A 16001-nucleotide genomic window follows, 5' to 3' on the forward strand; every position below is an offset into this window, starting at 1 on the left:
CATCTTAACAAGTTGTTGCCATCTCCCCCACCAGGCAACTACTATAGGACCTCCGTTTTTGCCGTCCAGCAAACTGCCTACATCAGCAAACACCTCTCCTGTTGTTGCCTAACAGTTCTTATTGTTGCATTTACTAGATTTCAGCCTCCGACTATTGTGTTTTGGTGACCAACCTATTGCCCTTCATTATTCAGCATTCTCTCATCTTTGACTGGTGGTTACAATACTTGGGATCCATGTGGACGTCAAACACTACTACTCCGCCCTTGGGCACTTTGCACTCTTCATTCATTTACAGTTTTCATTCACTTCAAAGTTGTGTTCTTTCTCTCTCCTTTTGCTTGTTTGTTTCTATGTTTGAGTTTTGAGTTTTTCTTTTAGGTTTTGAGTTTTGCATGTTTGTGTCTATATCATTTTCATAGTTGTCTCCGTACATAATACAGTACAATCCATACAGTATATATTAGTACAATTTCGTCGAAAAAATAGGGTACTTTTGGCCACAACCCCCCCCCCCCCCCCCCAACCTCCTTTTTTTCAAGCATTAACCTTACACACACTCTCTCTCTCTCTCTCTCTCTCTCTCTCTCTCTCTCTCTCTCTCTCTCTCTCTCTCTCTCTCTCTCTCTCTCTCTCTCTCTCTCTCTCTCTCTCTCTCTCTCTCTCTCTCTCTCTCTCTCTCTCTCTCTCTCTCTCTCTCTCTCTCTCTCTCTCTCTCTCTCTCTCTATATATATATATATATATATATATATATATATATATATATATATATATATATATATATATATATATGGACACCCATCTCTCCCATAGCGTATGGGTTGCTATCGGACAGATTCGCACCTCCTCACATAGACTTCAGATGGAAACAGGCAGATGGACAAATACCCTAGCAGAGGATAGGACTTGCCAGCTTTGTGGTCGAGAGCCTGAGACGGAGGAGCACTACATATGCAGATGCACAATATACTATGACATACGAGGAAGGTACCACTGCCTCTTCCGTGATAGATTTGGACCTCTTCGTCACGTAATGGAGTATGAGGACCAGAGATGCCTAGGTCTTTTCCTCCTGGAGCTCAAGAGGCGTCGAATTGAACTACTACGAGATAGGAGACCAGCTCATCCAGAAGGACACACACAAAGAGCAATGACAAACTTTTTCTACAAAGCCGATCCTACTGACACTACCAGCCTAGCAGAGACAAAGCCACCCCGCCAGGCACCTTACAGGCCACGCCGTGGAGTCACATTGGATAGAGCCATTTCTCTTCGTCGAGCATGACGACCCCGTCTACCAGGACCATGTCCGAGGAGGCCACACCATAGTCGAATTAGAGCCATTATCACGAGACACCAAAGACTCACCACCAGGCATATCAGTGAAGCAGCTAGGGACCACATCATAGCTGAGATCATGTGTAGATCTTGAGATCAACTACAGCCCATAGTCTCCACCACACTTTTGTACATGGCTCTATCAAATCTAGTGCTCCTTTCCTTTCCTTTTCTTTTCTATCGATGAAACAACACTACACATGGTTCAACCCTAGTATAGTCCCATCGTATAGTTATTTTCAGTATATTTTCAGTGTTGTTTCATAGGCCACCCACTTATTTGTAATGTTATCTTTACCTTACTGATGAGATGACATTAGACATGGATATACTCTGGATTTTGTCTCATAGGCCACATTGGCCTTATGTAGACGTTAATATATCTTCCTCTCTCTCTCTCTCTCTCTCTTTTTTTTCCATAAGTCTCTCTCTCTCTCTCTCTCTCTCTCTCTCTCTCTCTCTCAATCAAGCTTCTCACACCCCTCTTTCTCTCTCTCCCAAACCCTACACTTCTCTTATTTGTATGATCATTTATGTATGATGTATTCAAATTTCAATCCCATCTATGTACTTATAACTTGTATGTTGTAGTGCATATTGTGCATGAGGCATATACCATGGAGGTTTCGGCATATTACCCTCAAGCAATCATCTTGTATACTCTAATAGCATTTCTCTTTAGACTTTACACACATTCACTATCATCTTTAGTCCAAAATACCCAAAATAATATTTTTTTCGTACTAATGACATACCATACCTTATAAAATATTAAGATACAATTTAGTACCGTAATTTATTATACTATCTTACCTAACAACAATCATCATTGTGTTTCTGTCATGGTCATATGCTCTGTATTTCCTCGATGCAAACCCTAGCAACTACTCCACAGTCTTCTTCACATGGTGGTGGTGGTGGTGGTGGTGGTGGTGGTGGTGGTGGTGGTATTATGTGGTGTATGGATGGTGATGGTTGGGTGGGTGGGAGGGGGAGTTGTTAAACTTCAAAAGTCTTGCACCAAGTGTCTTCCAACACAATGGAGGAGTTTCATGGAAAAGAAGTGAAGGCTATATCTTCCATCTGCTCATTTGGAAGAGATGATCAAGTAGTTTTGTCATTCGTCGCTGCATTTTATACACATCAGTTAGTTCAAGGTTCTTGGAAGCCATTTACATAAGGGGGAGGTAGGCTACATTCTAGTGGCAGCCATCAACTCCAAGCCTAGACAAATCCAACTCCAAGCCATCCACTCCAAGCCCTTGAAACAATAATAATAAATCCCAAGTCTTGGCAACACCCCTAGCAAATGGAGATTTCTGCATTTGCCTTTTGTAGGAACATGGTGATAGCCGCTACGTGCATATATGATGAACTTTATGGCTAAACCTATAGATAAGCTAGAGATGGAAGACCACATCAACATAGGAGTGTGGCATGTCTTTAAGGCCGAATCAAAGCAAGCCACGAGTAGTAGACAAGTTAAAGTCGGAAAATCAGCAGCAGCATATTAGTATGGCAAGCTTGGAAGGCCAGACCTTCCTGCAGAACTATATCTGGCTTAACATCATTCAAAAATCACTCCTTGAGGGGCTAGCAGCAAAATATACCTAAAGTGGCAAAAGTGCCGAACCATATCAATGGTACAGGCAGGTATAGTTCTTTGATAGAGAGGATGATTGCTCCCTTCAAAGCTCTCCTCAAGCAGTTTCTTAAGACTGCCATAAGCTAGAACAGCTTGAAGATCCCATTCCCATATATATTCAACTGTTTTTTAGCCCATTACAAAGAAAAACAATAGTTTGTGGCCTTTTCCTTTGACAAGTCAGAGCCCAAAAAGACATGCATACATGTTACTAAAAGTATAGCATGGGATCTGTTTCTAAGAATGTTGGTATCACACTCAACAAAGCATGATGTTTATTCACATATGAAATTCAAAAAGCTTCTTGATATCTAACAGAACCTATCATAGCAATAAGGGAAGAATTTATTGTACAAAATGTTGATTACCTGATGGCCAGTAAAATCATGAACCGCAGTTTTGCAGCTTTCTCCACAATTTTTGCCTGGGCATATTGCATCCACCTTCAAGCCATATGCTTGTAAGGCTTGGAAGGGTACCATAACCTACAAAGTGTGGAACACATTCATGATAAAGAAGTATGAACTTTCAACAAACTTAAGAAGGCTAATGTATATACGTATGGCCCAACAATAAATCAATAGAAATCTTGGATAAACTACATTTGCAAGGGTGCCTTTCATCTACAGTATACTTGAAAGCAAGGAAAACCCAATATGCTAGATGCAGCCTTCTTTTACTTGCATTTTGCAGAAAAAGGATAGATTGACGAAATCAACAAAATCAATAAAGTAAACCAGCATGCTTCATATTACCTTTACACACAACACATACTCTTACAATTGTCCACCATCACTTATCATGGTTATTTTGTTATTGGGAAGCAAGATGACATGCAATAAATTGGTCGACTACCTAATGTGAAGGTATGCTATGGCTCGCACCAAAAAAACATAGTGCATGACCGTAACTAAAACACAATGAACAAAGACACTACACAACGGCCAAAACTGAATGTAGTACAGAATGTTCAGAGGCAGAGCAGTTTGGCTGAAGATGAGGATCCAGCAGACTGGAGCTGAGGATGATGTAAATGGAAAAGACGTGGACCAATTGAAATAGCAGACTGATGTAGACGACTGTTGACCTGCAGGGCAGCAGGCTAGAAACCAAAATGCAGCAGATCTCTGATGCTAGAGATGGTAAATGCAACAGGGTGGCCTGCTTGAACAAAAACGCAGCTATGCAAATGCTCTCTAGACGATCAAGAGGAGCAAGGCAGCGTGCTCGGGTGGAAACACAGCTGTTCAGATGTCCATACAAATCAGGGAGACAGCTTGTCAAGCAAGCGCTGGAGCAGTTGCACAACGACTGTAATGGTGGTAGCAGCAGGCTGGAAGCAAACACAGCAGTAGGCAGCCATCAAATGGTCAGGGTGGTGGTAGCAGATGGCCAAAGCAGCAGCTGAAGTGATGAGCAAATTGAGTGACAAAGGGAGAACAAGAATACAAGTGATCTAGCAGACTCTCTACTTATATGAATGGAACCAACCAAAAGTGTGTGGGTCTGCTTATGGGACACTAAAGCTTAGTTGTGCATTTGAGTTTTGGAGCTGTTCAATGACCTACTGGAGGTTTAACATGTATTGCACCTTTTTAGTTTAACCCCTCATGCATTTAGTTTCGGAGCTAATGCATGTTTCAGATCTGAACAGATTTTAACCTTGTAAATCCATGTATTCAATATGTGTATATTCACAAAGTTGAAAACATTATTATTACTATTCACACAAAGAGACGTACCCTACATTAAAAACATACATGCACAACACCTAATGTGGCTCAAGCTATATGTCCCCCCCAAACACTAGAAATTTTTTTAATGCAAGAAGAAACATGCCACCAGTTGTGCCAACCTACCCTACGATTCCTTAGGGGTTTTAATACAACATTTCACGCCCATGGACCTACTTTCAGGTAGTAGAATTGCCAAATCGGTGGACTTCTACATACCTTTGGATCATCTATTTTTCCTCAATAAACTTAAATTAATTTTTGCTTGGTAATCTGAATAGAAAGCATGTAGGAACTGTAACAAAATGTCCTACACACACTAACACTCCTGTGTATGAGAGAAATATGAGCAAAAACGAATTTTTCACTAGTGGCAATGAAGAGTACGTAAAAGAAGGTGTATCTAAATATTGGAGTAGACAACTTCAAAAACCTAAATGAGGTCATGAGTAAACATCGGGAGAAAGGTTCCCATGTCAAAGAAATGGCTAGAATAATAGTCACTCTGGCATCTTTTGGGGTGGCCAGTACAAATGAGATGCCCTATAAATCCTAGGTTTTTAGGCCCATTCACACTCCACAATTGTTAATCAATGAAACAAAAACAACGGTCAATCCTATTGTCTAAAAGTCATGTTTTAGTCTAGCATATCTCCCAATGTGATTGTCTCCCTTGTAGTTCCGGACAATAGCCACTATGAGAGCTACCTACAATTACTACAAGGCGTAAGATCCTATACCTTCTCACCTCCGTTACATATCTAACTAACACATGGAAAAACCATCCAAAGGAGTTGAGGACTCAAAAGCCCTCTTCCTCCCATATCCTCCTTTCAATGGAAACATGAGAGACCGTGACTGAACTACTCTCATATCCTTGTTCTCACCAACTATTGTCACCAACCCTTGACGCCATCGTCATTTCTTGCCAATCATTGTTACCAGAATAAGAAATGAACTTAGTGATTTAATTAAACTTCACGAAGATTTTTAATCAAAATGGGCTTTAATTCTGGTACCCCTAGCTCTTGGCATGGTAACCATTGCAACAGCAATGAAGGATTTGACACTGAGGCATGCGATGGACAAGTGCGCGGGCCATGTAGTACATGGCCAAGGCTAAAGGAACAAGTTGCAACATGAAACTTTCATTAAATTGAAAGTTTGCATCTCAAAATTGACATTGAAAGTTTCCTCTAGTTAAGTAGCTCACTTAGGGCGCTTAAGCTATTAAGCAAGCCCTGAGCTAAAGTTTCGTCTAGTGAGCAGCTCACTTATGATTAATGATTAAGTTATTAATTAGCCCTTAATCAGAAACGTGATATATTTAAGAAGCAACTAGTTACTCATTTGGAAGGCTTATCTTGGCTATTTAAGGCTTCTTCTCTTTCATTTGGAAAAAACCAAGTTTGGAGACAGTCACTCTTCTTTTTTAGCTGCAAAAATTTGCATATTTCAACCATGGAATGAGCTTATAGCATAGATGGAGTGTAGACAATAGCTAATTTTTCCCCTCTTGGCATGGAGAATCCATTCAGCAGCCATATACAACAAGGTATACTACTGTTTTTGCGCTAAATATCAAAAATACAAATTATAACAGCAATATGGGCTGAGATCTTTTCTTCTTCTTCAAGATCTCAAGCCTAGTGCACTTTTTGGGCAATTTATCACGAAAAGAAAGAGACATTCTTACAGTTTCATCACGAGAAACCGCCTTGCTTGTGAGAGAAACAGCATATGACTGCATTGCAACTATGCAAGAGAGTTATCTCTATAAATGCTCCGTGAAATCAAATTCAAATGCTTGTTGTGAAAATATTCATTCGCAGTTTTGAACACTCTATAGCTAGTTGGAGTCCAACAGTGAAGGTGTCAAGGCTATTGTGCACCCATGGATCAGTTATGTTGTAGAAATTGCTAAAATACAACATTTTTTAAACCAATTTCGAGCATATTTCAATAATCTTTAAAAATACCAAAAGGAGCGCTACGCTTTGGGACCAACAAGTGTCAATATATGGTGCAAGACCACACTAGCTCCACTTGTGTGTGGAGTTTTCTTGCTGAATTTACTATCAAGCTAAATTAAGTTTTTGCTAAAATGTGGTTTACTACCCTTTAGCCTTCCAAAGGCCAGTTTCATGGCTCTATTGCCAAAACATCACCAACTTTCTGAAGGAGGTGAGCTTGTGATCGTCTCGCGGAGCAGACACATGCAATTTGGTTTGCTGTAATTCAATTACAGCAAGGTTTATACCTGTTGAAAACACTGTACAAATAGGTGCAAATGGTAAAAGATGTCACACAATAACGGTAGTAGGAGTGGGAACAGGAATCCCGTCTTAAAAATGCACTCAACACATGGTTTTGAGTCTCCAAATGCTGAAAATATTTTAGGACAACAAGCAACAAATGTGATCAGTAAGCATGCAACTCAATCACACATAATTCCACAAGTCCAAGGTGCTTAGGAAGCAAATGCAATGTTTATGGCATAGTTAGCAAGTGCTATTATGAACTTGCAAGAGTTAGTTCAGCAAACTCAATTTGTTAAATTTATGGAGTCAGTTTTTGATGTCATAGGGAAAAAAGTTGCTTCGCATTCTAAACAACCAAGTGAGGCTAATAGGCAAACTTTTCAGCCAACGGTATTGCATACACGGGCACCTATGATGCCGAATGTGCAGGGAACTCCAATTCAGCAGCATGATCATCCATTAGGGAATAAAGTGCAGAATATTCCTCATGGACAGCGAACCATTCCTCTGACATCTACACATCCAAGTTATTCTAGGGGTGGATCAATGTTTCAAGCTATGGATGCCACTGTACCTGCCAATGTCGGCATGCAAAATGCAGCTGGTTTTCAGCCACCTATGTTAGGTGTTCATGCAAACTATCATGGGGAAATGCAGCCCCAAATGCACATTGGCATGTATAGTAACATTGGTATGCAGCCAGGTATGCAAATTGGAATGTTTGGTCACTTGGGAGGCAATACTTTGCAGACACCCATGTATGAGAACTTGACTCCCTTGGGTAAAGTTTAAGACTACAAAGGTGGGGCAACAATCAAATTTGAAACCTTTAATGGTATGTAGGATAGGTTAAAGGCTTTGACCTTCATTCAATATTTTGACGCAGCTGTTGGAGAGCGCGGGTAGCGGAAGCGTGAAGATTTGCAGCAGGGGAAATGTGCAAGCGAGTGAGAGTGAGAGTGACGAGCTGATTTAGGTGTACCAACAATGTGTTGGTACACAAAGAATAAAATGTATTTATACTTAGGGCCCGTAAGGGTGCATTCACATGTACAACATAACAATACACGTGTAAAATACACGGAGGTGAATAAAGGACCTTTACATCCCAACAACCTCCCACTTAAAGGTCCGGAGTGAACCTTTAACCAACTCCCACTAGTCGTATGCAATGCTCATGCTGAGCCTTGCCTAGACTTTTAGTGAGAACATCTGCAGGGTTGTCCTGTGTTTTGATCTTGGTCAATGTGATTAGACCATCCTCCAGAATCTGTCTGATAAAGTGATATCGCACATCAATATGCTTTGTGCGTGAATGATACATGGCATTTTTAGCCAGATACACAGCACTTTGACTATCACATCCCAACACTGGAGTACTTATAGACATGCCGAGATCCTCTGCAAGTCTGCTCAACCATATAGCTTCCTTAGAAGCTTCAATAGCTAATATGTATTCAGCTTCAGTAGTACTCAGTGCTACGATGTTCTGCAACCTGGAGCACCAAGAGACGGCCCCTCCAGCAACTGTAAAGACATACCCGCTAGTGGACCTGCGCGTGTCTAAGTCACCTGCCATGTCTGCATCACAATAACCCTGCAGATTAAGTGCACCCTGCCCATAGCAAATACATTTTCTTTGTGTACCCTTTAGATATCTAAGAATACACTCGACAGCCTCCCAATGTGGTTTGCCAGGATTTGACATAAACCTGCTGACAACTCCCACTGCATGAGCAATGACTGGACGAGTAGCCACCATAGCATACATAAGAGAGCCACAAGCTGATGCATAAGGGACTCCCTTCATAGCATTGGCTTCCATGTCATCTTTTGGGCTGTTGGCTTTACTAAGCTTAAGGTATGGAGGTAAGGGTACTCCGAGAGGCTTAGCTTCAGCCATGTTAAATCTGTCCAGTACCTTTTCAATGTACTTTTCTTGAGATAAGAACAGCAATTTCTGCGTTCTATCCCTACGAATCCTCATGCCCAATATATGCTCTGCATTCCCCAAATCTTTCATGGAAAAAGCTGATTTCAGCTGATCTTTGAGAGCATCCAAGCTAGTCTTTCTCTTCCCAGCTAGCAACATATTATCCACATACAAAACAAGTATGATAGGGCTGCCATCTGTATCCTTTTTCATATACAAACAATGATCTGCATGGCTGCGTGTAAACCCATGAGAGAGCATAAAAGTGTCAAACTTTTTGTACCACTGCCGTGGTGCTTGTTTCAGCCCATATAAGCTGCGTTTTAGTTTACACACCAACTGCTCTTTTCCAGGAACTACAAAACCCTCGAGCTGTTTCATGTAGATCTCCTCATCAATGTCACCATGCAGAAAAGCTGTTTTCACATCCATTTGGTACAGCTCTAAATCCAATACAGTAGTGAGAGCAAAAAGCACACGTAGTGTGGTCATCTTCACGACAGGTGAGAAGACCTCCTGGAAGTCGATCCCTTCCTTCTGTGCATACCCTTTGGCAACCAATCTTGCCTTGTACTTGGGTTTCCCATCAACTATCTTTACTTTTTAAACCCATTTGTTTGGAAGAGGCTTTCTTCCTTTGGGCAACGACACAAGATCCCAAGTATCATTAGCATACAGAGATTTAATCTCTTCCTGCATAGCTAGCTCTCACTTATTGCTGAATTTGCATGACTTGGCCTCTTTATATGTCAGAGGCTCACCCTCATCAGTAAGCATCACATAATGCAAAGAGGGGTCATACCTATGTGGCTGCCTTCTTAGGCGTGTAGACCTGCGTACCCAATGATCTACATTCTCAGGAATCGGATTTACATCTGGAGGCATGTTATTTTCAGCATTTATTGGCTGCTGTAAGCCATTTTCAGCATGCTGTTCATGCTGTACAGCACCTTCATTTTCATTTCCAGCACCTGCATTTTCATAATCAGCAAGTCTATCTTGCTGTTCATGACCTCCTTGTGCTTCTATTTGCTGGCCATCATCATCTGGCTCAAAGATAACCAGCTGATCATCAGTTTCAGCCTGTGGTACAGCACCATGAGGCTCATCATATGAAGTAATAGGTGGCTGCAAATTCTGAAATTTGACCTTTTTCATGTCTTCATCAGAGGCTAAAGTACTTCTCAGAACAATTTTCTTAGACTGAGGTAGCCACACTCTATAGCCAAATTCACCCTCATCACCATAGCCCATAAAAATGCCTTTGGTGGATTTCGAGTCAAGTTTATTCCTCAGCTCATTTCTAACATGCACAAAAACATCACAGCCAAATATTCGTAAATGGTCATATGAGGCCGGTTTGCCAGACCAAACCTCCTCAGGGATGCCATTATTTAAGGACCTGTTTGGAGAGCGGTTGCAAATGTGAACCGCGGTTTTAAGTGCCTCTCTCCAAAATTCAAGAGGGAGATTAGCAGTGGACAGTATGCACCGCACTCTCTCACATAGGGTCCTATTGTATCTTTCAGCCACACCATTTGAAGAAGGGCTGTAAGGGGCTGTAAGCTCCCTCTTGATTCCATGCAAGTCACAAAAGGACTTAAATTCATTAGATGTGAACTCACCCCCATTATCAGTTCTCAAGCATTTCAGCTTTCTACCTGTTTGAGTGGTCACAAATGCATGAAAAGTTTTAAAAATAGTAAACACTTCACTTTTCTTTTTCAACAAATAAACCCGAATCTTCCTAGAACAATCATCAATAAAAGAGGCAAAGTATGCAGCACCACCCAACGATTTCACAGGCATGCTACATACATCAGAATGCACTAAGTCCAAGACATTTGACTTACGGGAGACACCAGAGTAAAAGGAATTTTTCATTTGCTTTCCAAACTGACAGTCATTACAAAAATCAAGTTTAGAGCCTTTTCCATCAACCCTCTTCAAAGAGGTAAGGACATCAAGTCCTTTCTGGCTCATATGGCCTAATCTCTTATGCCATAACTCCAAATGACAGCCAATTTCAGCAACTGCAAGAAACTTGCCATTCAAAGTTTTACAGTGCAAACAATACAAAGTGCCCTTCTTGGTTCCTTTAGCAATCAGCATGGAACCCCTTTTTAATTTCCACAAACTACCACCAAACAGTGTGGTGTAACCATGCAAGTCAAGCTGTCCAACAAATAGTAAACTCTTCTTGATGCCAGGCATATATCTGACATCTTTTAACACAAGTTCTTGCCCATTATCCAAAGACAAGTATATGGTGCCAATCCCATCAATGCTGCAAGCATGATTATTTCCAAGGTAAACCTTGCCATAACAGCCTGCATCAAAAGTAGCAAAGCACTCCAAGCATGGAGTCACATGGAAAGAGACACCAGAGTCTACAATCAAAGTCTGAGTGACACCATCATCAACTGACAAAAGTGCATCAATCACATCAGCCTTGGTGATCTGCATATCCTGCATGTGACATACAAGGGCATCATAATCCACTGCACATAATACATCAGTCTCTGCATCCGAGAGCTCCTCTATGACAACACTGGAGGCCACATTGGCCTTTTCCTTGCCTTTGCCTGCCTCAGATGCATCTGTCTTTTCCTCTTTCTTCTTTTTGTCTCCTGTATTCTTCTTTCTCTCTTGTTCCTTCTTGTAATACCTGCAATCAGGCTTCTTGTGGCCCTTCTGACCACACTGATAGCATGTAACATCACTCTTTTCTTTTCCTTTGCTCTTACTCCTGCTTCTCTGTCCAGCATTTGCATTTTTCTTTTCTGCCCTGCCTCTAACATTATAAGCTGAGTTGCTGCCTTCTCCACTAGACTTACATCTAATTTCTTCATTCAAGATTGAACCCCTCACACCATTATATGTGAGATTGGGGTTATTACTGAGAGAAACAACCAAAGTCTCCCAAGAGTCGGGCAATGTCATGATCAAAAAGATCGCCCTCAACTTATCATCAAAATCCAAATTAGCATCCTTGAGCTGATTTAAAATACCAGTAAAAGCACTCAAGTGCTCAGCTCCAGACTTGGACTCATCCAGCCGCATATTCACCAACTTGCGTATTAAATGCCTGATTAGCGGGTGTGGTGATCTCATAGGTAGTCTTCAACTTCTCCCATATTGCATGACCAGTGTCTAAACCCTTAATGTCTATCAAAATGTCATCAGTGACACCCATCTTTATATAAGCCATAGCCTTTTTATTGACTTTGGCCCAATCTGCCTCAGACATTTGTGCGGGTTTATCCTTCTGCAAAGCATCCTCACAATCCTTTAAGAACAATATGCCCTGCATACGAACTTTCCAAAGATCAAAACCCTGACCATCAAACCGTTTGATTTCCATCAAACTCTTAATGTCAAAACTGGAAGAAGTTGCAGCCATTTTTATCACAAACACAAGTGTAAGTGCACTATTCTGCAAGAGCACAAGCTGAACCAGCAAATACACTGCTGTTCTTACCCAACCAGCAATAAGCCTTTGCTGTTTTTACATAAACCAGCTGCCGCACAGAAATTTATCAAATTCTGCATAGAATCCCAAATTTCCAGGTCCAAATGTGCGCAAATGTCAGCCAAACTGACTCAGCTGAGCAAAATTACATCAATACATGAAAAACCCCAATTTTTATTGGTCCAATGCCAAGAAATTTTACTCGGATGAGCAAAATTCCAACAAATTTGGCAAAATCCCCAAATTTATTGAGGTTAATGCGCACGATGTCAATAATTTCTGACATAGATGTCACTATCGAGCATAAACAGCATCAAATCTGGGAAAAGCCCCAAATTTCTAGGCTCAAATTTGCACAAATCTGAAAACTGTGCTTCCACGCGCAAACCCCCGTCAGTAAGGGGCTGCTTGCAGGAAATTAAAAAAATGAAGGAAAAATGCCTGAAAAAAGTGACGAATCTGCTGCCGTTGACCAGCCGCCTGCTGTCGTGACCTAGAAACTGCCGCCTGATGCCACGGAAGCTGTCGCCAGCCTGTCGCCTGCTGTCGCCTGATGAAAAGCGACCTGTCCTGCTGCCGCCTGATGAAAAACGACCTGTCCTGCTGCCGCCTGATCAAAAACGACCTATCGCCTAACTGAATCTGCTGTCACCTGTCAAAAATGACCTATCCTACTGCTGCCAGGTCAAAAAACGACCGGTCCCTGCCTGCCAGGTCAAAAACGACCTGTCACCTGACTGAGCCTGTCAAAAACGACCTGTTGATTTCGCGCGAGCGAAACACTGGAGATGTCTCACCCGGACTCCGAGGAGTGCGAGCACCTTAGCCGAAGCTCTGATACCAGTTGTTGGAGAGCGCGAGTAGCGGAAGCGTGAAGATTTGCAGCAGGGGAAATGTGCAGGTGAGTGAGAGTGAGAGTGACGAGCTGATTTAGGTGTACCAACAATGTGTTGGTACACAAAGAATAAAATGTATTTATACTTAGGGCCCGTAAGGGTGCATTCACATGTACAACATAACAATACACGTGTAAAATACACGGAGGTGAATAAAGGACCTTTACATCCCAACAGCAGCCTCCTCTAGGGGCAATTTTTTCAAGCCTTCAAAAGTGGACAAGGCAGCCACTATTTTAAAAGGAAGGTGGACAACCCTTTAATGCAAGACAAGGCACCTGCAACTTGGGTGCAATTCAAGCAGGTTTTCTCTTCTCAATGGCCCACAAACACTTTTGAAGTGGATGTGACAACAACTTGGCACAAATTGGATGCAATTCATTCTGCTAATTTAGAAAAGTACACAAATAAATTCTGGGCAGCTTTGTTGTCAATTAGCTCTTTTCATGAGGTCACGATGGCTAAGCTAATAGAGACCTATTGTCATGGTCTACCCAAAGAAATCTATGACTATTGCACCAAGACAAAAGTGACCAACATGGCACAATTGATTGAAAATGCAAATACAGCTTATGCATTGATGAAAGGACATGTCAACCAATTTAAGGGCAGCAAAGATGCTTAGGACAATGCTGAAAATAAGGGCAGCAAGACTGAACTCTTGGGCAGCAAGCTTAAATCCTCAAAAAAGGGTCAAATGCTGAAAATCAGTCAAAGTCATTCTTTTAGAAAGATAGACAAGGCAAAACGTCATTTGCTTGTGCTAAGAAAACTGCTGAAAGAAAGGCATCATATGATTCAAACAACTGCTATGTTTGTGAACAAGAGGGACATATATCATGTGAATGCCCAGAATGTAAGCGTAACAATAAGGATTAGAAAGGCAAGAAGCATAAAACTTTTGCTAGATTGGTATTTGGTCTTGTTGGTGAGCAACCAAACACGAATGCTTCAGAGCTATGCCGTGAATGGGGAAAAGTGAGGGATCAGCATGCTTTAGTTGTCTTTGATACAAGAGCTTGTGCCAACTTCATTTCCCCAGAACTGGCAACCAAGTTAGGCATTAGAGATGATGAGATGGGTCCCATGGGTAGCTAGTTTGGCTTGTCCTCGACAGCCAGAGCCTGTCACCCTTATCATCAGAAAACTCAGAATTCATTTGCAATCATATGTGGAGAGTGAGGATTTTCACATTATGCCATTAGAGGGCTGCAATGTCTTATTGGGTATTCCATGGTGTCATAGAGTGCATGCAATGATTGATGTATATAATAGAAAAATAGCTCTCACACGTAAAGAAAGGCAACATGTTCTTGAGGTAAAGTTGAAGGGAGAGTCTATTCGTCTTGTGTCAACTTCAACAATTTCTTCAATAATGAAAAATCATATTTCCGCGTAGTTAGTTTTTGCAAAAGATGTCAGTAAAGATGATGCTAAGTCTAGTGTTTCAATGCTAATGAGCGGGTAAAAGAAAAAGAATTCCAATATCATTTTTTCTGACTCCCTACCTGGAGAATTACCACTTGAAAGGCTAGAGAATCATTCTATTGACCTTGTGGCAGATTCTATGCCTCCAAACAATTCATCACCCTTTTGCTACCTGTACTCCTTGTGCAGAAAAAGGATGGTTCATGGCGAATGTGTATTGATTACTACACCTTGAACAAAAACACCATTAAAAATAGATTCCCTATACCGAGAATTGATGATATCCATGATCAGTTAGAGTAAAGTGCAATCTTTAGTAGAATAGACCTTAAATTGGGTATCATCAAATACGTATAAGGACAATATGCACAGGACAGCTTTAAGGACCACTTTTGGATTATATGATTCTTGGTCATGCCATTTGGGCTTACAAATGCACTTGCAACGTTTAATTGCAAGATGGATCAAATGTTTCGAGCCTATAGCTCTTCCATTGGCACATCCTTTGATGAGATCATAGTCTTTTCAAAGAATGAGGCAAAACATCAGATACATTTGACTTTTTTGTTTAAAAAACTTAGAAAACACAAGCTCGTTATTAATGCAAAAAAGAGTGAATTCTTCATGTTTAAGATTCGCTCCTTAGGGCATATTGTCTCAAAAGATGGTGTTAGAATAGATCCTGCAAAAGTGGAAGCAATACACAACTAGCCTTGTTTGAGAACCTTGCATGATGTATATAGCTTTTTGGGCTGTGTTTGTACTATGGAAGGTTCATATGCCACATTGCTGAAATTGCTTCACCCCTTCATGCATTGCAAAAGAAGGGAGTCCCATTTACATGGGCTAATAAAGAAATCGTAGCATTCAATAAGCTAGAAGAAAAGCTTACTTTGGATCAAATGTTGATCTTGCTAGATCTCCGAAAAGCTTTCATTGTTCAATGTGATGCATGTGGGAATAGCTTCTCCAGCACCACCAGCCATCCTTACTTCATCATCATACACTCTAGATACCATTATCCATGAGTTTTCAAATTCACTATCTACGTCAAAGAGGGATTTAGAGGGGGCTTCAAAGGGGGATCCTCTTTGTCTCTTTTCAAAGGGGGTCACTACTCATCATGTACTCCTTCGCACATCTTGGCAAAAATCCTTTGCATTCTTCATCTTATTTTGGATGTGATAGTGAACATCAAGCTGCCATCTCACCTATTGATATCCAAGAGCTATAAGTTCTACCTAGGTCAAGGCCTTGGATGTTTTCGCCATGACTTGGTGGCTATGCCTCTAGC

The 16001-nt window shown here is 41.2% G+C and overlaps 1 protein-coding gene across 1 annotated transcript in view; it reads right to left on the bottom strand.

Annotated features, from left to right (window-relative positions):
- The window catches only part of DJ1D (Class I glutamine amidotransferase-like superfamily protein), a 60406-nt gene that overhangs the window by 15934 nt on the left and 28471 nt on the right, over positions 1–16001 (bottom strand). The window contains exon 2 of the mRNA XM_087700405.1: positions 3353–3469. Within this exon, the coding sequence (XP_087556531.1) occupies positions 3353–3469 (117 nt within the window). The remainder of the gene's footprint in view (positions 1–3352; positions 3470–16001) is intronic.

This window comes from Lygodium microphyllum, chromosome 19 (genome assembly GCF_053477565.2).
Source record: "Lygodium microphyllum isolate KBCC chromosome 19, Lygodium_microphyllum_v1.1.10, whole genome shotgun sequence".
NCBI lineage: Eukaryota > Viridiplantae > Streptophyta > Polypodiopsida > Schizaeales > Lygodiaceae > Lygodium > Lygodium microphyllum.